This window comes from Schizophyllum commune (genome assembly GCF_000143185.2).
Source record: "Schizophyllum commune H4-8 unplaced genomic scaffold SCHCOscaffold_11, whole genome shotgun sequence".
In the NCBI taxonomy this organism is placed as follows: domain Eukaryota; kingdom Fungi; phylum Basidiomycota; class Agaricomycetes; order Agaricales; family Schizophyllaceae; genus Schizophyllum; species Schizophyllum commune.
In genome coordinates, this window is record NW_026089548.1 from 691,827 (window position 1) to 712,703 (window position 20,877).

Here is a 20,877-nt window from a genome sequence, read left to right on the forward strand (position 1 = left end):
AAATCAATATCCGCATGGACCGGAATATCCCAGATAGGGGCTATTCCCCGATAGGGCAGGTGCTCAGCGCGCTTGCTCAGCTTTTGCCCTCAGGCTGGCAACGACCAGTCAGCGAGCGTCAGAGGGAGGGGCTGCTACAGCTGCGGGAATGTTCCGTCATTGAGTGGGAAGGGTATAAAAGGGGTGGCTGGTGGAGGGGAGAGGCAGTCTTCATCCCACCCCCTCCCACTTCTCATCGCATCGTACGTTCCTTGTCCTCTCTGTTGCACTTCTACCTCTTCTGACATGTCCATGCAGCAACTTTGATACTGCCACTATGCCCGTCGCCCACATCATCACGTTCAAGTTGAAGGAGGACGTCGATCTCCCAGCGGCGCGCAAGTTGTTCGAGCGCGTGTACGAGTTCAAGGTGGGTCATTGTAGACCTCGACCTCTCTCTCTCTTTTGCGTAACTTTATCGCCAATGCTGTCACCTACCATGTCTGCGCTTACAGCGAGCCATTCATCATGCTCGAACAGCATTCTCCTTTGCTTCTGTCGTCCACCGCGCGTCTGCACCCACCCATCGCGTGCCCATCCATTATTCCGCACTCTTCCTATCATGATGCTACTCGCGTCCTCACATGCTCACCTCTTTCCTTTCATCCAGGAAATATGCAAAAAGCCCGACGGCACGACGTACGTCAAGGCGATACGTGGCGGCAAACAGGTGAGTGCGCGACGACCGACCTGACCGCAGGCCTGACAACGAGCTTTCTCAGGTCACAGAGGGTCTTCTTGGGCAGCTCGCCAAGGGCTGGGAGTACGCGTTCCTATTCGCGTTCGAGGTAAGTAAATGTTCTGTTGCGTCCTCTTTCCTCATTGCACTCTCATCTTCGTTACACTGGATCATATCCCTTCATATGGTTGCATATTTCGTTCGTGCTGTACATATCTGACCCCTTCTTCACGCAGTTTACGACCGACCTGGAGTATTTCCTCCTCAAGGATCCTGAGCACCAGAAGTTCGCGGTACGTCGCTTCTAACGGCGATAGCTCAGTACGCAACTAAAGCGAATTCGTACAGGCAGACTTCCGGCCGCTCCTGGCGGACGCGATCGCGTTGACATTCGAAGATCGGGCGTTTGAGTGATCGAGGATACATGGTCAGGGATGGCATGCGAAAGCTTCTCGCGTACGACGTCCAGGATATACAAAGTCAATATTATGAGCAGTGCGAAGGTCACTTCATACTACCATCTGTCGCAATTGACGCTGAGTCATGGGGGCCTCACAAATTTACACAAGAAATATCGAGATGGAAACACGTCGAACTCTATATTATGACCGGCACGCTACAGTAACTTGAAGAAAAGGGTGTTGTCGCTTGATCAATCAAGCACGAAAGTCGACGAGCAACGGCATCGTCTTGCCTTCCTTGATGGAGGCGTCACGGCTAGCTCTGGCGGCCACCTTCAAAGAAGGAAGCAGCGACGCCTCCGTCGCGATGGGCACATTGGCCCACCCCTTTGGCATAAGGGTGTACTGAATAACTTCCATCACCCAGGACCTGCAGTTCCAGTCCTTGGTCCTGACCTGCGGCACATGATTGCTCTCGATAAGCTGCGGGAGACCAAGTTAGCTGAGCCGTTACACGGATACAGCGGAAGAAAGGTCGGACGCACCGTGTTGAGCTTCTCGACGTCCTTGCCCTTGATGCTGCCAATGATGACGCCGCCAAGGCACTTCGAAGACGCGTTCAGCTCGACTTCGCTGCGGTGGTGCATCGACCAGACGATCCCGCGTCCGTCAGAGTATACGCGGTTGATGACCTGCCACACCGCGCCGACGATAGTGCCGGATTTGTTCGAGGACACGGCGACGATCGCCCAGTGTAGCTCATCCTCGGTGCCCACGCCGAACTCGTCGCGCTTGTACTGAACGACGACGAGGGGGAGGTCGGACTTGCCGCCAAAGAGCTTCGAGAGGGAGTCCATCGTTGGTGATTCGGTGTTGGAGGTGGTGTTGGCTGGTGTAGCGGGCTGCAGCTGGGCAGAGCGGTGGAGGATAGAGAGACGGACATCGGACAGGTTCTTATACCTGCAGAGCTAGCTGCTAGCCGAGCCTGTCTTCCTGCAAAAGTCCTGGATGAAGCCACCCGACCGCCGTTTGTCGAGCAGGCCCGACAAGCGAACTTCACACTCCGACATCCCATCCCGACGCACATACGTCGTCTTAGCGAGCTGCTGCAAACGGTGCTGGTAGTTTGTGCGTGGCTAAATTGGCAAGAAATCAGCATAATTACATTCCAGATAGTAGGCATGAAAGACCCACTTGTTTGCTCTGTACGTATGAACATATCTGTTGAAAGCTGTCGTTTAGCACAGGACAAACATGGATGAAAGACTGTACCAATCATAGCGCTTGGAAACTCGCGAATCGGGCAATAATTCCCTTGGCAGCCCCGCCGTTCATTTTTTCGAATCGTGTTAGAGCTTTGTTCAAGAGCCACGCGCTATTCTCCGCACCGATTCGCGAGTGGCCGACCATCGTCAGCAGTCAATTCATTGCATGGCGACGCGAGGCCAGCGCGACAGAAATCATAGCGGCGATTGTTGCGCGCTCTTATGAGTTGCAGGTCTGCGAAGGGATCTGCAACCTTTGCGATTTCGGACAGAGCCAGACACGTGGGAGCTTCCATACATATTGCCCAAGGAATACCGGACTTTGCATAAGGTGTATGTTTGTCGCTGAGGAGAACGATGAGGGTGGATGAGCCGAAGGCCCACACGGGATTCTCTGGGTATGTCGACGTAGCGTCGCATTCTTGTTGACTAAGAGAGAATGCTAGCGGCGCTCTTGGTCTTCTACGGAGTTCGCCAGGTCTCCGGGAGAGGACGATGTGCCGCTTGTCGTCGAGTAATGTTGACGGTTCAGAAGGAGTAGCGGGCGGGCTGTTCCGGTCCGAGTGCGATGAATCGCCACTTGCTCCGAGTTCGAACCTTCCGTGCGCTATCTTTGCGCGACGATCGTCCTTGGTGCCGCCTTCGCCATTTGCGGATGCTTCAGTGGTAGTCGAAATAATTCATAAGAGACGTAATGGACAACAACGCAATCGAAACAAGGACTATCGAGTCTCCGGACTAAGTCATTGGCGCAGTAGCTCGCCCATCAAGCTATAATGCGCCTTCAGCCACCTGCATAGTACACCAGCATCAGCAACAGAATACTCGTATTGGTAGCAAATAGCCCACCGGAAGTTGCGGAACCACACACGGCGCCGCCAGCTTGTTCTCCTTGCGGGCTTTCACGGTCTTCGGCGCCGCGATCTTGAGCGACGGAAGCAACGACTGGTGCGTTGAGATACCTCCGTCCGCCCACCCATTGGGCACGAGAATGTCCTTGATAACTTCCAAGACCCAGTCTCTGCAGTTCCAACCTTCGAACTTGGACACGGGCTGTACATTAGCGTGGATGAGCTGCGAAGATATGAATGAGCCACCGGTGTCTTCCTCAACCACGGTAGCCTATAACGACTTCGGCGCACCTTGTTCAGCTTCTTGACGTCCTGACCCTTCAGCTGGCCAATATACACGCCACCCAGACACCTGGCGTCCTTGTTGAGCTGAACGTCCGACGAGTAGTGCAGCTCCCACACGATTGGGTTGGGACGCCCATCGCTGTAATGGCGGTCAATGGCCTGCCACGACGCATAGCCCTTGATGTCATTATCACTGCTGTGGACGGCGACGATGGCCCAGTGCAGCTCCTCCTCGTGCCCGACGCTGAAGTCCGCGCGTTCGTACTGCATGACGGCGAGCGAAAATGTCGAGAAAATCTTGCTCAAGGGGATGCTCATGATGATCCGTGGTAAGGGGCACCCTCGAGGGGCGGAAACTAGCAGGAGTCACGCGAGGCGCTATGTCGCCTCCATTGTTCTGGACAAGGTGTTCCGGCAATTACCGACTCCGCCTGCGCATTGTTCGTGGTCACTGGTCACGTCACACTAGTAGGCGCGCCTTTTTGCGTCTATACAAGATGGCTACTATAGTGCATATCTTTGTTAGCGGGGTGACGATCCTGAGGGGTGCCTCAGACGCACTGCTGCTCTCCTATGTGTCGAGCTGCTCAGGCAGGCTTGTCCCTGGTCCGCATCCTCAGCCTACTCTTCCGCATCCTCGGGAGCATGGTCTGGAATTTTCAGCCCCTTCTGCCGCGCCTTCTCCCGCCAACGCGCGTTCTGGACCTCGAAGTGCTCGAGGCGGTTGCGCTGTAAGACCGGCACGTACTTGGCGGTCATCATCTTGCGATGAGTGCCGCCACCAAGGGGAATGAAGACGTTCCGAGGGATAGCGTCTCTCACAGCGGCAGCGGTCTTGTCGTCAGCTTCTGTCGTCGGCGCTGTGTGTTCCAACGGGACGACAGCACGCAGCTGCGGCCCTGGCAGGACACGGCTGAGCACCGTCTGATTCGGCTCTGGCCCGTGCTTCAGCAGCCTGCCCGCATCGACAAAGTGCTGCCACAGCGTCGTCTGTATGAGCGAGCGCTCCGCGGTCGAGTCTAGTATGCCATCGAGTGCGGGTCGCGCGTCTCCGGCTGCCATTTGACCGCGCCCTCGGGGTAGCCGCAGTCCCAGAGAGTGAGCGGCAGTGCGTCCGCCATCATGTACTCTGGGCGGCACTCGACGACGGGCAGCGGTTCTGCAGGTGGCGGGCCTGCTGTCGGCTCCACGCCGGGAGCAACGTTCATGAGCGACGGCAGCAGCGTCGGCGGCTCGAGGCGCGCGCCGATAGACAGCAGCACGCCCATGATATTGCGCACCATGTGGTAGAGGAAGGACGAGCCCTTCAGGTCGAAGACGTGCATGCCGCCAGGATTGCTCGCGTCGACATGCGAGATGCTGGCGTGCAGGATGTCGCGGCGGAACTGGTCGAGCTGCTTTGTGGGGTCGATCTTGCAGAGGTTGCGAAATTCGTGCGTGCCGGGGAGGTACGCGCACGCGGCGCGCATCGCGGGGATGTCGAGCCCGACGGGGGGGAAGAAGTACTTGTAGTGTCTCCAGGTGCAGGAGTAGCGCGAGGAGAAGGAGAGATCGACGGGGGACCAGGCGAGGATTTTGATGGGGTCGGGGAGGTGGCGATTGATCATGTATGTGAAGGGGTGCTCGTGGCCTTTGCGGGTGGGTGTGCGAGGGTACCGATGTCCTCAGTGTCGAGGCCGGGGAGGAAGTCGTCTTCTGAGGCGTCTACGGACGTTGACTGGGATGTGGGTTCTGGTGGCGCAGATTCGATCGGCGGGGGGACGACCGGCAGAAGCTCCTCCTGCGAGAGCGCGCTACGTACCCAGAGCGAGATGACCTGGCCCGCTGCGCTGACCCCTCGATCTGTCCTCCCACACCGCTCCCAGCCGCAACCCTCCAATCCCCCCTTCGGATCGACGAGGCGAGCGCGTACAAGCGCGCCGAATAGCTTCCCCTCCACCGTCGGCAGCGGCGTCCGGTCCTTTTGGATTGCTAACCCTCCGTAGTCCCAGCCCCCGTAGCAGAATTTGAGCGCGATTTTGCGACGCGGCGCATTCGCCCAGTCGATAGTGTCGTCTTGAGTGCGGCCCTTGCCCTTCGAGGAGGGTTTGCTACTGCCGTGGCCCTCAAGCTGAACGAGGCGGCTTATGAGCTCCTCCTTCGTCCAGGTGTCGTAGTCTGCCTCGGACATGAGTATTTGGGTTTGCCGCTTGTTGAGCAATGTTGTATAGCGTCTGTTGAGGAGTACTGTAAGGCGGAGGGAACTCGGTCGGATGATCGGAAGCATGCCATGGCAGAGCATGCAACTGCGCGTCTACTGACCAAAGGCACGACAAGTTTGCTAGCCAGATGCTCTATGGTTTCTATTTGATCGCTTGGTCGCGTAGACTGAGATTGAATTCGTCCGATGCGCGATTTGGCAGGAAGAGGGATGAGAAGAGCGTGAACATCAGATCAGCACTACTTTTAGCGCCAAGCATCACATTGATTGTTGAAGTCACTCGATGCACCGTGGTCCACCCGCGAGATTGTGCCCTTTCACGTCAAGATTCAACGCAGTCTTCCTCTCCAGGGGTTTAGAGTGACTTCTTCCTTACATCTACACTGACACATACAACATCGAGACGCCCACCACACATACAGCCGCCCACACCAGCTCACCACCCCCTACCCTCCCCACCGCCCCGTCCGTTACACTCCCATGCGACGTACTCCCCAGCCACCCTCGCTCTGTCCCATTCATCCCGTTCGCCGTCGCCAGCACGCTCGGGTCCACCGTGGCCGTGTTCAGCGTCTTCGTCTGCGCGGTCGTCGCAAACGTGCGCGTCGCCGCGTCCTTGTCGGCGACGTCGGCGTCGTCCTCCAGGAAGACCAATGCGAAGCCGGGCGCGGGGACGTGGACGGCGCACCCACCGTCGGAGCAGGCGACGGTCTGCACGTCAAGGTCGCCGCGGAGGATGCCGTCGACTTCGAATTGGTTGCCGAAGGTCTGGGATGGTGGGCGGGTATCGTCAGCGAGCTGCGCCGTTGATGGGACCGCCTTTCCCCTTGAGTGTGAGCACTGTACTCACTTGCCCAGCATACTTGAAGTCCTTGATCGCCGCGACGCCTCCCTCACCACCCTGCAGGTACTTCACCTTCGCACTCCCTGGCAACCCGTCCGCGCGAATTGTTGCGGTATAGTCGTTCCCCCCGTTGGCATCCGTCACGTAGTTGAATAGCGCCACACGAGCCAGCTTCCCGTTCTCATATACCGCGTACTGAGGGGTGTAGATATTGCCATTATTGCCTTGAAGGTCGACAACCTGGGAATCGTAAGCGTGCTAAGCTAGAGAAGAGCACAGAGAGGACAAGAGAAAGGGAACAGGCTGACCTGCGCAGTCCCGGTTGACCCTAATGCTTCAGAGAGGATGAGCGCGCTGTAGAAGATGGAGCCGAGCGTAAATTCCGAGTACGCGCTGCGGGCGCCGGGGGGTGCTGAGCAGAAGAAGGCTCAGCACAAGCATCATGCTCCAAAGGCGGCCTAGCGTACCGGTGAAGGGCTGGAAAAAGGGGATCATCAGACCATGTACATAGTACAGAGACACATAGGAGAGTCACGCACGTTGTAGAACACGTTCTGCCCACCGACGTGGAGCATACCTCCCGAGAAGTTGCTGTACGCCAGTTGAAATCCATAATCCAACGCCCACAGCGCCGCGCCGTAGCTGTTGGAGATGCCCGGGAAGCCACCTAAGGTGCACTTTCGCATCAGCATCTTATATCCGCTCTATACGCCTCCTGCATCCTCATCTTTTCGTTGCGCCGCCTTCCCCATTCTTTCACTAGCCCAAGTCTCGCGCGCCTGCCCGCGACAGCACGATAGAGAGGAAAAAGAAAACACAGAAAAGAAAAAATCCACCCTTCACTCACCACAACTCGCCGTATTCGTCTCCAGCATATAGAACGGCAGCCCCGCCCCCTGCGCGAGCGCGCTCGAGTTCAGGTACGGTTGAAGTAGAGAGACGGGCGCGGTGTGGTTGAGGAAGAGCGGGAATTCGTCCTGGGGGTGGGGTCAGAATTTTGAGCCTACCCGGGTGGGTGTACCGTCATGGTGCTCTCCGGCGAGGGGCAGGAGCGGCAACGCGGGCGATGTGGAATGAAAGGGCTGACAGAACCGGACAACCCGACGCACCTGGTTGACCTTGGGCGATCCGTTGGCGCCGTACATCGCGAAGCAGTTGTTGTCCGGGTAGCTGGGGAGGGGAATTGAGACTCGTCCGAAGATCAGAGGAAGTCGGCCGCTCACTGCTCTACTGCCAGAATGCCGAGTCGGTCTTTATGCCGGTCCAAAAATCCGGTATCCCACACGTCCTCCGGCCGCCAGTCGCCCGTGGCGACACTGGGTCCTATCAGGGTACCTTGGTACTTAGGCCTCGCGCACAGTCAGAAAGCTACTCACCTATCAGATATTTGTCCGTGCGAATCCCCGCAGCGTCGAGCGCGTCGCCGCAAGATGCAAACTCGTCCGAGTATGTCGCGGGCGTGTAGGTGTCGGGGCGGTGGCCGTGGCTGGGAGTGTGACGTTAGCGATCGCATGCGAGTCATCAGCATTGGTTGTGCGCGTGTCATCAGCATCAGTTGTGCGCAGGTCATCAACGTCGGCTGGGTGCCAGTTGGCGCGCGGCAAGGTCAACATGGCATTGGGCGATTTCTCGAGGGAATGAGATAGTAAGGAGGATAGAAAAACAGCGAAAAAAAACATCGACCAACACCGAAAAGAAAAACCATCAACTCACGCCACATACAGATCCGGCTCGTTGCCAATCTGAAGCGCGAGGAGCTTGTCGCCAAGGATCTGCGTCCCGTACTGGGCGATCTCGAGCCGCCAGTCGGTCTCATTGAAGGGGACGCCTGGGAGGGGTGATTAGAGTTGTTTCTCTTTCTCCTCTTTTGGGATTGTGAGGAGGAGGATAGTGGGGTCAAAGTAAGATGCAGCGGGGAAAGGGGAGAAAAAGGGAAAGTGAAAGTGAAAGGGGAAGGGGAAGGGGAAGGGGAAGGGGAAGTGAAAGTGAAAGGGGAAGGGGAAGGGGAAGGGGAAGTGAAAGTGAAAGGGAAAGCGGAACCGGAAGGGAGAGTGAAAAGGACACAGGAGAAGGAAGAAAACCCACCAAGAACCCAGCGGACATCGACCAAGGAAGACACGTTGGACATAAGATAGAAGAGGTCCATGGTGTATATTACGGCGGGTGTTTCTGTCTGAGAGCCGTAAGTAAACTGAGAACGGATTATGCCCCGGAAGGTGGCGAACTTCCTCGCCAAGAGATTGAATTCGGAAAAGTGCAGCCGAACACTCACCGGATTGTTCGACTCGGCCTTTTGCTTCGAGACTGCCTTGCCGTCACCCAAGTCGTCGACCATGAAAGCGAACTCCTGCGTGTTTCCGCCTAGGCGGATGCGCACTGGACCGCCGCGCTCGACAAGGGTCTGCATTAGGTTTAGGAACGGCGGCTGCAGATGCGTCGAGTTGCGGCCGACTGTGGGGAGAGGGTCAGTGTCTTCCTTTCCTTCCTTCTTCCTTCCAAGACGAAAGGAGACGACACGATACTCACTGACTTGATTGATCACGGACATTTCGATAGAAAAACCCCATAGGTTGCCATATGTTTGCGGGATACCGAGGCCGAACACGCCGTCACTAGAGGACTGCAGCTCGAGCGTGAAGTCATTGGTCGGCTCGTTTGGTGGCGCAGGCGCTGCCAGCGTGGAGGTGTTGTATGCCGCGTAGGTCGTCGCAGTCGCCGTACCAGTGACAGACGCGCCGTAGGGTTGCTGGTTGTATACTGTGACGGCGCCGACGCAGTCCAGTCCGAGGATGAGTAGCAGCAAGATCAGAATCCGGAAACGTAGAGCGAAGGTCGTCATCAGGGCCGAAGATGGGACGCAAACGAAGGACCGCATCCTAACGAGTCGGCCTCAGGGGAGGCTTAAGGACTCTGCAGCTCCTCGCAGATGGTGGGGGTATATGGAAGAAAGAAATCCGAGAGCGACGGAAGGAAAACGGAAGGCCAAGTTGAACTTTTGATCGGAGCAGCGGCGCGGCAGTTGCCAGGCGCGCGGGCCGCGGGCCGATGTTCATTGAGACTCGCGCTCTTCCACACTCCCCACGTGCGGGACGCATAGAGGCTCTCGCGCCCTCACATCGCATATATGCCTCCCCGCGCGGCAGCGAATGGGCGTGGCGTGTATGGTGCGCACTCGAGCTCGAACGGCGCGCGCGCCAGCTCGAGCACAAATGGTGCAGTGAACGCGAATGGCGCGACGAAGCCCCCCATGGACGCGGTCGAGCACGAGCTGCTCCGCCGGCTGCTTGCGTCGCCTGAGTGGGGCGCGATCCGCGCGGCGCTACATGCAAGGCTGAACGAGGCGGGATGGGTCGACGAGCTGTACATCAGGGGCACCGCGCGTACGGCGAACTCGCTCACGAGCGTGACGGTGCAGGATCTGCTGGACCATTTGGGGCCACATGCGCATGGTGAGTGTTAGTGGTCGCGAGGGGACGGCGAGGGGATGAGTAAAGGAGGAAACAGATGAGGAGGGGGACCGGGCAGGATGACAAGGCTAACGAGTTCTTGCAGCTGCTGTGCCGGCGCATGTGAAGCAGGAGATTATGGGCATGATCAGGGCCTTCCTCGATCGGCAAGTCGCTTCATAGGACGCCGCGGGCCGCCCCTCAGGACGACCCATACCACATCACTTGCTATACCCCGGCCCTCGCCACCATCCATCATACCCAACCTCTGCTCTACCCTCACGGAGCACGCGTACACTCAGGAAACAACTTGACGTCCTCTGCTATGAACACACCGTACAGCCGCTCAATCCAGCACCGTAGAGCCTCCTTTCTGAACACAACGTAAAAGGCTATCTGAACAGCATCTCTTGAAGTTCATGTACATGTTCTACGATCATCTCATCATCCTATCAATGCACGGGCTCCTACGTCATCTAGCACTTGCCCTTTCTGCTTGCACTTGCCCTTTGAGAACGCTGATGTCTCAGGCATGCATATATGCACAGTAAAAGTGCTAACCGGAATTACTACCTGTGGTACGCAGTCTGGTGGCGCGAGCTAGTCTCGTAAAGCGGCCTTCAGTCTCGTCAACCTGCCTTCAGAGAGCTTCGCGTGTCTGGCGGGCATGGTACTTGTGTGGACCGGACATCCATCGCTGACCAAAGGATTATAGTCCGAGACCAACTGCAGACTGGGTGCGTCCTGGCGCCTCGTTTGCGTCGGCCACCGGTACCGCGCAGTGGCAGGCAGCACGGCGGGAGGAGTGAGATAGGCCTCGGTCGGCTTGGGGCAGGATAAATCTCCACCTTTGTAGAGGCAGTCTCTGGTATGCTAGTATGCACATTGAGGATGCCGGTGCCACCGTACCTCCGTTTGCGCGCCCATGGCTGATGCTGTGTATGCTCGAGCCATACTTGAGCAATCTCTCTGCCACTCGACGTCGACAAAATTTGTAGCAACCCCCGCCTTAGTACCCACCGGCACCTACAGGGAGGACAAAGCAAGGACCCCTATTCTTCCGTCAAGTCAGCCTGTCGTCCGTCAAGTCAGCCTGTCGTCCGTCAAGTTAGCCTGTCGTCCGCCAAGTTAGCCTGTCTTCCGTCCAGTTAGCCTCTCGCCCGTTCCACGCAAGTCAAACAAAGCCAGTCGCCCGTTCACACATGGACCAAGCCAGAGACGAGAGAAAAGAGTTCATGTGGTATAAAGTACATTGTCCCCGGACCTAGTAACTCGAACAGAGCAGGACCTAACTGAGTAACTCGAACGGAGCAGCAAAGAAGAACAGCAGCAGAAAGCGGTATCCAAACCAAATTAGAAGGTATATAGGCTCGTCAAGTTAGAATACGCGCCCGTCAAGCGAGTACGCGCGCCCGTCAAGCGTGTACTCTTCGCCACCAACACAGTCACCCAATCATCGGCAAGCAGGGGGACACGCAAGCTGGCGAGAGCAGGTGTTAGCAGGCAAGACTGCGCAGATCACTCCGCCACCGGCGACGGCACGGGCGGGATCGCGCTCAGGCGGTTCGACCGCTGGCTCTGCGAGGGCCGGTTCAGCCGGTGCGCCTTCGACGCCTGCCGCTGCTGCTCCTGCTCGGCCTGCATGTGCATGATCTGCAGCTGCTGGGCGATGAAGTCGGAGGTGCCGGGTCTGCGGGTGGGGTCAGTGTGAGTCTTGGGCGGGGAGGGTGGTCCGGGAGGTCGCATGCGCAAGGATGGATCGCATGCGCAACGATAGATTGCATGAAGGTCGAACGCATCAAGGCGGGACGCAAGAAGGCGGAACGTCATGAGAGAAGAAAACACTCGAAGCGCAGAGAAAACACTTGAAACGAGGAGAAAACACGAAGGCAAACAACATACCGCATCCGCAATATTCGCATGATGACCTCCCCGTTGTTGATCTCCTTCTCCGACCGCTTCTCCTTCTTGCGCTCCTTAATCGTGCCGAGGTTACGCTGGTTGTACACGCTCTTGGCTTTCTTCTTCATCGTGCCCGACGAGCGCAGGCTCTGCGACATCATGCGCACGCACTCCTCCATGAGCGCGTCGCTGGATTAACGTCAGTACGTAGTTCAATTGTGCAAACACTCCACATACCTATGCCAGTCGTAGTACAGCCGGATCGACACGATGCTGTGGTACTTCTGGTTCTGCAGCTCTTCCAGTGGCACCGGACCCTCGCCGCCCGCGTAGAAGTAGTCACGCAAGAACTACACCTCATCAGCACCGCTATCGAAACAAATCTATACTCAAAAACCCACCTTCAACCATTTGAACACGATATCCACCTCCTTGTCGCTCAACGGCTTCATATCGCTCGTCGCATCCGACAGCGGCGGGATCAGCAGGCCCTCGATCACCGTCAGCACCTCCTTCCACACGCGCGTCATCACCATCTCCTTCGCCGTGTCGCTCAGGTACGTGTTCAGCGTCTGCAGGTTCGCATCGAAGTAGTCGAACAGCGGGAGGATCGCTTGCTCGATCTCGACGTCCGTGAGGTCCTCGGGCCGTATGCGCGGCTTCTCGGACTGAGGGAGGGGGATCTGCGGCTCGTTGGATGAAGAGCCGATGGCGGAGCGGTAGAGCGCGGTGACGTTGCCGAGGGCCTTGTTGTAGTCGAGGGTGGAGTTGCCCTTGATCAGTGTCCTGAGCACGTTCCGTGAGAGGCATTGGCGGATGAAGGGAGACATCTATGCGGGTGGTCAGTACGGGGACCAAGCCATCACGTCAATCGAGCATCACCTTGTCGATGAATATCCTCAACATGTCTGCCTCGGCACGCTTCAACGAACGGAAAGCACGGCCGAAGTAGAACTGGATATCGTCCTTCTCGCCTTCCATACTGACGCGGACGAGGATTCGGCCTTGCGAGTCGAGATCCATCCAGAGGTCGTGCGCGAGGAAGTCGCCGAACCGCCGAGGATCCAAGCAGAGGTATGCGCGGCCTATGGTGTCGTGCTTCCCAACGAGTGCCCGGTCGCGAACACTGACCATGAGCCACAGCGCTTTGTCGACCGAAATATCGAAAGTCTCGTCCCCTGTAACGAAGTCAGCATACTCCTCCAGAACCTGCAAGAAACACATACACCGCGGGTTCAAGCTCTCATAGATCGTCCTCGTCTTTGCCACCCGGTTGCCCGCCTCATCGCTCAACGTTACGAACGTGTCCAGCTTCGACGACGGGCTGCTATCCAGCGGCACCAGCCCCTCCGCAATCACCACCTTCACCGTGAACAGGAACCGCTCGCGCTCCGTCTTCTCCGGCACCGGCGGCGCAAGCTCGCGCAGCGTGTCCGCGACGTTGTCCGCCTGCATCTGGTCGTACATCTTGTCCAACAGCCGGCGCGCGGCCTCGATGTTGTTGAGCTTGACGCAGGACTGCGGCTGGAAGTTGTACGGCTCGACGCGCTTCTCGCCCTGGATGGCGAGCTGGCGCGCTTTTTCGAGCCAGGCGGAGGACTTTTGCGGTTGGAGGTAGTCGTTAGGGCGAGGGAACATTTCGGTGAGGAAGAGCGCTTCGACACTGCGGCAGTACTGTTCTACGGCCTTCGAAACGGTCTGGGAAGCTTGTGAGCACGGGCTGGAACCCAGCTTGATTGGCATGTACCTTGGACAATGCGGTGAAGAATCTCGCATTCTGGTACTCGTCTTCCCATTCGAGATCCTGCAAGAAGTCTATAGGACTGCGCAAGGAGTCGAAGAGATCCACGATTGAGGAGCTATGCCCTTCTGTGCTTTCGGACTCGAACTAAAGAGCGAAGTTAAAAACCTATGAGCAGCAGCTAACAACTATGCACTCGCCTTATCCTGAGCGATGGCAGCCTCCACCCATTGGCTCGTCTTCGCGTCCGTGTTCGCAAGCCATTGCCGAACATAGGGCTCGAAGAAGTTTGCCAAGTCAAAGCTGATTTGACCTCTGCGAATGGAAGTCAGACTAAAAGGGAACGTAACGGCAGACGAGTACTCACTGTGGTACGAAAGCCTTGTACATGCCCAACAACATCTTCGTTCTTCTGTAAAGCGCGAAGATGTCCTGGATAGGTACGTCCGGTGTTGGCCCGTTCATCGATGCCTCGAATAGGTACTTCTGGTTCTGCTGCAACTCGCCCACGAACATGGGTATCAGTTCGCCGACGACGAGCGACACAAGGTCGAGTTGCCTGAAGAAACCATGAGTGTCTAGTGTGCAAGACGAAAGACTATGCGCGAACCCTAATATTGGCTCTGGGAACCGCTTGTCCAGTAACTTCGCGTGCTTCTCGATATCGTCCGTCATCAGCAATAATGGCAGTGCGCGGTTGACACCAGGCTCTTTGTGGAACTCTGCCATCTTGTACGTGTAGTAATCCTGCGAGGCTTGTCGCACACGATCTCGGATGTCCTCCATCCGCGCATTCACGTCGACCTCGAAGCGTTCGAGGAGCCCGCTCTCCTGTAGCTGCTCGAGCACGGCGATGAAAGGGGCAATATCGGACTTCTTCAGGTCGGGAAGAGCGTCCATTGCGTGGTAGACGGACGACAGGAAGATGTTGAAAAGGCTTCCGTAGACGCTGGTGAGGTATTCCATCTGCGTGAATGATCAGACATGGAACAGGGAATATCCTGGACGGGCATACGTACGTCCTGCAATGGCCACTTCTCGAACTCGATCTCGTGCATTACTCGCTGTACGTTCTGCAGCGCCTCTGGTACACACTCCATGGGTATATCATTCCGCTCGTACAACTGCCGCACCAAGTCCAAAAAGCACGCCACCCGATACGGCTGCCCAATCCGCCACCGTAGCGCGCACTCGTTGATGAGCTCGATATGCGGCGCGGACAGAATCCCTAGCGACACCTCGTCATTATCGTCCACCTCCGGGCTCATCATGCGTTCAAGGTCCGCCATAAGGCATGTCTCGAGCAGCTTCTTGTAGTACTTCTTCGGATTGGGCGGGATGTATGTGAAGTTGTGCCCGACCTGGATATCATCGTCATCGTCGGCACCGAGGTCATCGTAAGATCCTTCTTGCTGCTCGAGCGCGTAGAGGGATCTTCGGCTGCCGACGGAGGCTTGGCGAGAATCTGTGTACACGGAGCCGGGTCGCGTTGTTTGGAGGACCTCGGAGGGGGTAGATTTCGCGAGTTCGGGGTTGAATTGGACCATGGCGACCATGAGTTGCTGGATGTGCGAGGTCTCGAGGGTTCGCCAGTGATGCCATGCCGCCTCGCTGGCGAAGTCCTCTTCGCGGCCTGGGAATGGAGCACCAGCATTGATGTTCTTCAAGCACGTCTGAATGTGGTGTTAGCGCGCTGTTAGATCCAAAATATTTCTTCGGCACTAACCTTCAGGTCGGTGAGAGCAGCCTTCTCCGTGCAGATACTTCGGAGCTTGTCGACCTCTTTCTGAACAGCAGATTCTGGCACCTTGAATACGGACGCTACTGTCTTCACAAGGTCCATATCGCCGACGCTTTGGCTGATGCCGGGCGCAACGTACGAATCGCGCTGCGACCCCGAGTCGTATCCAGAGTCCGTGGAGGGTACGGATGCAGCAGGGGCCAGTTTCGCCGTGTACATTTCTAGCCGGGAGAGTAGCTCAGGGGATACATGGTTTAGGTTCTTCAGGCAGCTATGGAGGAGATGCACAAATTGCGCAATCTGCTTGTTGAGTTCGATCTTCCAGCCGTCACCTGCGAGCGTCGGCTCCTTCTTGAGGACGCCTGTTGCGTGGGTCGCGAACATGAGGATAAGCTCTTCGATCTTGCGGTTCTCCTTCATTTGACGCTTGAAGCTGTCGACCATGAACTGGGTATAGAATTTGGCCATGGTGCGGCGCACGAGCTGGTCCGAGTATCTATGATGAGGGTTAGAACAAGTCGGCTGCGCACAGCATGCCACGCACGTCGGATCTTTGCCCATAGCGATGTTCTGCAGCTTGTTCTCCAGGACCTTGAGCATCTTCTCGGGAAACTTGACGCTCTTGGGCCCATCTCGCACGTCCTTGAACAGGTCGGAGATTGAGAAATTGGAGAGTGCGGATAGTCGAAGGGAGTGTTCCCTTTCACGCTCGCGGTCCTTGTCCTTGCCCTCTGGCGCAGTGACCTCGGGCTTGGGGAGCGTCAAGTACGCGAGGATGCTGTGGCGCGCGCAATATCAGATGGGTGTACATGGCGATCGACGGGGACCCTTACGCGACTCGCAGTACATATCTAGGCGGTAGGTCAGAGGAGTATTAAGGGCAGGCCACGTCCACGCACTCGAAGAGGTCATCCTCCGTGATGCGATGCTTCGAAATTCTCCTCTCGTGCGAAAGGCTGGAGTAGCTGCCTACGCTTGCTACGCTTCGCCTTGACATGAGCGACCGGTCCCTGAGTGTTGGATATGGTGGGGGGTATAGCGTCTGGTGAGTTCCGTGTCCGATGTGGGTTGCGAGCGCGTGCGTTCTTGCCAGACCGTCAGTGAGATAATCAGGCGCCGAAACGCTGCGCTCGCACCAGTGCACTCTCGAGAAGTAACTGCCTCTCGCCGGTATGTGGTATTTCCTTCCCCTCGCTGTTCGAGATGGCCTGACGAGAGCGATCTCAGGGATTGCGGCAGTTGCTGCCTCGGTGGACTTGAAGGAAGAGTCTGACGACGAGACTTGTACGTTTCCGGACCCGCTGCCGTCTTTGGACGGATCTTCGACTTCAGGTTCTCCGCCCTCACAGATTTAACTCTGCAAGTATACAAATCGAAGAAAGACAAGTCGGGAGGAGAAACAGTGCTTAGCTCGCCGCAGAGGCGAATGGGGAGCCAGGAGCAAGCGATGGTATGGGCGCAGATGGGTGCTGCGGTAATCGCCGGAGCACGTGAAATTGACCACGTGCTAATTGTTCGACTTCGCAAGTTAAAGTTCGTCGACCGGGAAGTGAGACATTCGGTACCCTTGACGCCGGCGCCCTAGTCATAACAAGGGACGAAGATATATCCAGTGACGAAGTTCTATTGGTCTAGGTATAACGAAGGTGAGATCCATTAGTAGTATATGTCGCGGGCAGCGACCACGTCCTTTCGAGAAGGAACCCATTAGTGATAAATACCCCAACCACGCTGCGCCGGCTCTGGCAGGCGCCGCAGACCCGATCAGATAAATAGAGTGAAGGCTCTCTAACGGCCCTCGGTAACTTTTTGAGCACGTAAAGCATCCAGTGGGATGGCGCGCTCAAGGCGACCAGCAGCCTGGGCCTGAGCCGTCTAAGTAGTTTGACCACATCTTGACAGCTGGAGACGCGGGAACACAGCGCTTAACGCGGGTGTCCTTGTGGAGGTCACTCTTCCGCCCGTCTATGTCCTCGACGGCATCGTACACGAGCACACGAAGGATTTCGAGGCGGGCGCAGGTTTCGATGGCCGTGCTGATCGCCTCCGGGTACGGCCCGTCCTGACCCCAGAACAGATTGACCTGTGGGAGGTGAGTGATGCGAAGCGACGGGGACGTGATGAATGTACCTGGGTGAGGGCTGGAAGCGCCGTGAGGTCGGCGAGCGCAGGCGGGGTATCCCAGTAGACGAGCTCGAGGTGTTTGAGGGTGGACGGCCACGAGCACGCGGAGACGGCCATTTGCCGATCGGTGGCCGGTGCTGAGGTGGGGGTGGACACGCTGTCGTCCCGTGCGCGGCAGAGGGGCGAGAGGACGGTGTTGAAGGTGCCAAGCTCGATGTTGAGGCTGCGGAGGGGCATGCGGTGGAGGAAGGGAACGATCGCCTCGCGGTCGTCGAACTTGACCCAGCACGCCAAGTGCTGCACGCCGGAGCAGATGGCGAGCACGCGCGTGGCGATCTCAGGGCCGACGGCGCAGGTGACGCAGAGGCTCTTGACCGTGCGCGCGAAGAACGCAGGCGGCTTCATGTCCAGCGTGCGCAGGAACTTTTGCACGCGCCCGAGGTTCACGACATGCCGCGCGGAGGAGTCGAGGACGACGGTGGAGTAAATGAGGGGATTGATGCTAGGGCGCGCGATGGGGTTCAGCTAGGTTGGCGAGATGCTACGTGGGCCACTCACACGTTGTGCACTCGTCGCGAGACGAGGGTGAGGGAAAGAGCGTCGCTGGGAACGATGATAGCCGCCCACGACAAAATTTCGTCCTCGAGCTCTGCAGGGAGCCAGACCGGAGCGAGCGTGTCAACTTCCATTGTCGGCGCTTCCTGGGGAATGTGGTCAAGAGCAAGAGGGAATGGCTATCAGAGAACCCCTCGCGGTCTCTTCGGAATCTTGCATATCGTGCGGCGGGGGGCCAATCAAAATGCATGGACCGGGCGACGGCGGGCCGGGGCAAACTATCCGCTCCGCCTCCGTTACGACCTCGATCATAGCCTGATTGCTTTCCCTGGCGTCCAGGCAGCCAAGGATCACTCTGAGAATGCCTCAGAAATTTGCATCAAGCGCCAATCTAGCTGAATTTGGTCAGTGATTTTTAGTGGAAAAAAGGGGGTAAGGGGACTTACATACAAGGATGTGTGGGCGTACATGCGACATGGAAGGTCCATATGCGGCCCATATCATCTGCATCAAAGCCGGTCGTAACAAGGGGCCTCGGGACGGACGAAAACCACCCCTCAAATGGTGCGATAACTCGCCAAGGGCCAACGCATCAGACGGCCTAAGTATACAAGCAGGGAGTTCGACATCTACTCAGCGGAGAGTCCTCTCCGAGGTCCAGCGCCTGTGTGTGTGTGTGTCGTTTTCCAGTATATTCACAACTTATGCGCGCGCAATATGGCGAGGAAGTAGCGTATGAAACGAAGAAAGAGGGGAACCGAAAACTTGAACAGCGATACACGTGACTGTGATCGCTGATCTCGGCAACAGCCGCGCTTTATGGCCGCCCTCGGGTACCCTCGGTTTTCGTTTCTCTTGCTAGCACCTCGAACATTTATTATACGTAGTTCATATCTGATCCATTTAGCCGCTCTGCGGGTGTTCACTCATAAGTCTGGAGCTCTGGTACCCGTCTACTGTGCCCCCTTCTTTTCCAAAAACGGCTTCAGGACCTTCTCCGTGAACTCATTCACCGTGCCCACTTCCGCACCCAGGGACAAGAGACGAGGATCAGGGCACGGCTTCCCCGCGTACCTGTCGTACTCGGCGTTGAAGTCGAACTATCGAGGGTGTCGTGAGCTCTGATTTATTCGTCGAGAATAGAAGCAAGATGGCTGAACATGGAAATAAGGGGACCTACCATTTCATCCAGCGCCGGGAAACCCATCTTCTCCACCTGCTTGATCGTAACGGGCTTCTCGAGGGCTAGATAGTGTGGTCAGTGAGAATGACAGCCACCGCCAGATAGGAATACACACCCTTCGAAATCTCCGCCACAATCTCCTCGAGCGTCGCGCGTCCATGACCCAGGATGTAGTTCTGGCCGTTGATGTCGTCGAGCTGCATAGGCTAGTCAGTATCTAGAGTAATGTCCAAACAGATCCTTGCGGGCTCGAAGGCCTCCTACCTTGTCCTTGTAGTTCCTCATCAGTGCTGCCACCGCGCTCCCCATCTCCTTGCCGATACAGCAGACGGTGTTTGTAGCGGTGAGCGAGGAGGGCGTGTCGACGTGGTAGCCAGTGGTGATGGGCCTGAGGGGCATGCTGGGAAAGAGAGAAGTTGAAAAAATAATGAGGCATGGGGGGTCAATCTCGAGCGGAGAAAGCAGGGCAAACCGCGGAAGGGACGGAAAGAGGAGGACAGGAATATTTACTCACGTCGTCAAGAAGTTCTCCAAGAAGAAGCCCGTCATGATGCTGGCGTTCGCCACGTCAGAGGCCTTCAGGTACTTCTCGACGGCCGCCTTGTCCTCGAAGTGCTGTACTTGGGTGTACTTCCCGCCAGAGATCTCTTTGATGCTGGGGAGGGAGCTACGTGGGGCGAGGGTGAGCGGTGTCTATTCATTGACGAAAGGGAATTAAGACGACGGACAGCGTGAAGGACGAAAGGGAGAGGAGCAGGCAAGAGGAATCTGCGTACCTCCACACGAAGAACTTAACGCCCGCCTCCTTGCTCGCGTCGACCATGTTCGTGCCCTGCTGCAGCTCGGGCACGGGGGTGAGGGGACGGTGACCTATGAGAATGGCATCGTTGGTTTCAGTGCATGAGCTTTGCAACAGGAAAACGCCGACCCCGAACACACACTCCGCGCCCTGGACGGCGCGCCTCACGGCTTCCTTGTCCGCCGCGTTCGCCTCGACAACCTCACAGCCGCGCGCTTCGAGGGCCTTCGCAGCGGCTGAGCTTGCGTCGCGCGTGACGGCGCGCGGGGTGAAGATATCGTCGGCGAGAAGGGCGTCGATTACTGAGCCGCCTGGAAATGGTGAATAAGTACGAGTACGTGCAGGGGACGAAGGAGGCAAAGCTGCAAGACAGTGAAGGGCAGGTGTAGTATAAGCAGAGAGAGCAACACACCTTGTTGGCCAGTAGCACCAAATATAGTAGCGATGCGACGAGGAGAAGACATGATTAAAGATTCACCCGAAGAGTAGTGGTAATGGGTCTGTCTGGTTCTGGTCCATAGGCAAAGGCGCTCAAGGTCTTTTATATATGAGAGTGAACCTATTCCCAAGGCTGAGAGGGCCACATATTCCTCGGGTGGCGGATGAAAAGGCGGCTCGAGCGGCTAAAGTATATCCGCTGCCACTTTAGAGGCGCTAGGGCATTGATTCCATAGGTATTCAATGGGCCCTCTATCGTGGAATTTGGTGAGCGGGAAAGCGGCACAGGGTGACGCAGGACTTCGGCAGACGGTCGTGATCAGTCCTCTGTGATCTCAGCTGAGCATGGATTGATATTTCAAGGCGTGGGTGATTCGGGGGCTT

At 57.1% G+C, this 20,877-nt stretch overlaps 10 protein-coding genes across 10 annotated transcripts; 2 read left to right on the forward strand and 8 right to left on the reverse strand.

The window, feature by feature from the left end:
- Positions 1-112: 112 nt before the first annotated feature.
- On the forward strand, positions 113-1,301 carry SCHCODRAFT_02589112 (uncharacterized protein). Its single transcript, XM_003027996.2, has 6 exons — positions 113-242; positions 298-409; positions 650-709; positions 762-827; positions 955-1,011; positions 1,067-1,301. The coding sequence occupies exons 2-6, from the start codon at positions 317-319 to the stop codon at positions 1,130-1,132; spliced, it is 342 nt and encodes a 113-aa protein (XP_003028042.1). The 5' UTR covers positions 113-242; positions 298-316; the 3' UTR covers positions 1,133-1,301.
- A 73-nt stretch (positions 1,302-1,374) lies between these two features.
- SCHCODRAFT_02680727 (uncharacterized protein) lies at positions 1,375-2,012 on the reverse strand (the record flags this gene model as incomplete). Its single annotated transcript, XM_003028279.2, has 2 exons — positions 1,665-2,012; positions 1,375-1,602 (listed from the first exon to the last, which is right to left on the reverse strand). Exons 1-2 carry the CDS (start codon positions 1,974-1,976, stop codon positions 1,375-1,377), a joined length of 540 nt encoding a protein of 179 aa, XP_003028325.1. The 5' UTR covers positions 1,977-2,012.
- A 1,143-nt stretch (positions 2,013-3,155) lies between these two features.
- Positions 3,156-3,838, reverse strand: SCHCODRAFT_02671654 (uncharacterized protein; the record flags this gene model as incomplete). Its single annotated transcript, XM_003028280.2, has 3 exons — positions 3,156-3,176; positions 3,234-3,458; positions 3,527-3,838. 3 exons carry the CDS (start codon positions 3,836-3,838, stop codon positions 3,156-3,158), a joined length of 558 nt encoding a protein of 185 aa, XP_003028326.1.
- Positions 3,839-3,894: 56 nt separating this feature from the next.
- Positions 3,895-4,712, reverse strand: SCHCODRAFT_02069932 (uncharacterized protein). Its single transcript, XM_050341675.1, has 2 exons — positions 4,082-4,712; positions 3,895-4,021 (listed from the first exon to the last, which is right to left on the reverse strand). Exon 1 carries the CDS (start codon positions 4,580-4,582, stop codon positions 4,142-4,144), a length of 441 nt encoding a protein of 146 aa, XP_050198164.1. The 5' UTR covers positions 4,583-4,712; the 3' UTR covers positions 3,895-4,021; positions 4,082-4,141.
- On the reverse strand, positions 4,597-5,929 carry SCHCODRAFT_01133390 (pseudouridine synthase; the record flags this gene model as incomplete). Its single annotated transcript, XM_003028281.2, has 4 exons — positions 5,822-5,929; positions 5,286-5,733; positions 4,711-5,142; positions 4,597-4,659 (listed from the first exon to the last, which is right to left on the reverse strand). Coding segments are annotated over exons 2-4 (900 nt in total), but the record flags the coding sequence as incomplete, so codon positions are not given.
- A 76-nt stretch (positions 5,930-6,005) lies between these two features.
- SCHCODRAFT_02638681 (uncharacterized protein) lies at positions 6,006-9,562 on the reverse strand. The gene is made up of 13 exons (XM_050346037.1): positions 9,091-9,562; positions 8,837-9,015; positions 8,650-8,737; positions 8,278-8,392; positions 7,941-8,050; positions 7,788-7,887; positions 7,674-7,734; positions 7,412-7,541; positions 7,104-7,231; positions 7,032-7,041; positions 6,873-6,976; positions 6,571-6,804; positions 6,006-6,488 (listed from the first exon to the last, which is right to left on the reverse strand). Exons 1-13 carry the CDS (start codon positions 9,401-9,403, stop codon positions 6,099-6,101), a joined length of 1,962 nt encoding a protein of 653 aa, XP_050198165.1. The 5' UTR covers positions 9,404-9,562; the 3' UTR covers positions 6,006-6,098.
- Positions 9,563-9,652: 90 nt separating this feature from the next.
- SCHCODRAFT_02638685 (uncharacterized protein) lies at positions 9,653-10,595 on the forward strand. Its single transcript, XM_003027997.3, has 2 exons — positions 9,653-10,013; positions 10,117-10,595. Exons 1-2 carry the CDS (start codon positions 9,689-9,691, stop codon positions 10,191-10,193), a joined length of 402 nt encoding a protein of 133 aa, XP_003028043.1. The 5' UTR covers positions 9,653-9,688; the 3' UTR covers positions 10,194-10,595.
- A 630-nt stretch (positions 10,596-11,225) lies between these two features.
- SCHCODRAFT_070311 (uncharacterized protein) lies at positions 11,226-16,054 on the reverse strand. Its single transcript, XM_003028283.1, has 13 exons — positions 15,939-16,054; positions 15,380-15,890; positions 14,673-15,326; positions 14,264-14,619; positions 14,021-14,212; positions 13,843-13,968; positions 13,660-13,786; positions 13,139-13,610; positions 12,795-13,090; positions 12,314-12,742; positions 12,150-12,262; positions 11,913-12,101; positions 11,226-11,700 (listed from the first exon to the last, which is right to left on the reverse strand). The coding sequence occupies exons 1-13, from the start codon at positions 15,992-15,994 to the stop codon at positions 11,529-11,531; spliced, it is 3,693 nt and encodes a 1,230-aa protein (XP_003028329.1). The 5' UTR covers positions 15,995-16,054; the 3' UTR covers positions 11,226-11,528.
- A 925-nt stretch (positions 16,055-16,979) lies between these two features.
- SCHCODRAFT_02638691 (uncharacterized protein) lies at positions 16,980-18,253 on the reverse strand. The gene is made up of 3 exons (XM_003028284.3): positions 18,077-18,253; positions 17,525-18,020; positions 16,980-17,477 (listed from the first exon to the last, which is right to left on the reverse strand). Exons 1-3 carry the CDS (start codon positions 18,205-18,207, stop codon positions 17,238-17,240), a joined length of 867 nt encoding a protein of 288 aa, XP_003028330.1. The 5' UTR covers positions 18,208-18,253; the 3' UTR covers positions 16,980-17,237.
- Positions 18,254-18,978: 725 nt separating this feature from the next.
- SCHCODRAFT_02589132 (NAD(P)-binding protein) lies at positions 18,979-20,519 on the reverse strand (the record flags this gene model as incomplete). The annotated part of the gene is made up of 8 exons (XM_003028285.2): positions 18,979-19,173; positions 19,254-19,318; positions 19,372-19,453; positions 19,521-19,656; positions 19,771-19,923; positions 20,033-20,126; positions 20,196-20,366; positions 20,468-20,519. 8 exons carry the CDS (start codon positions 20,517-20,519, stop codon positions 19,027-19,029), a joined length of 900 nt encoding a protein of 299 aa, XP_003028331.1. The 3' UTR covers positions 18,979-19,026.
- Between the last annotated feature and the right edge of the window lie 358 nt (positions 20,520-20,877).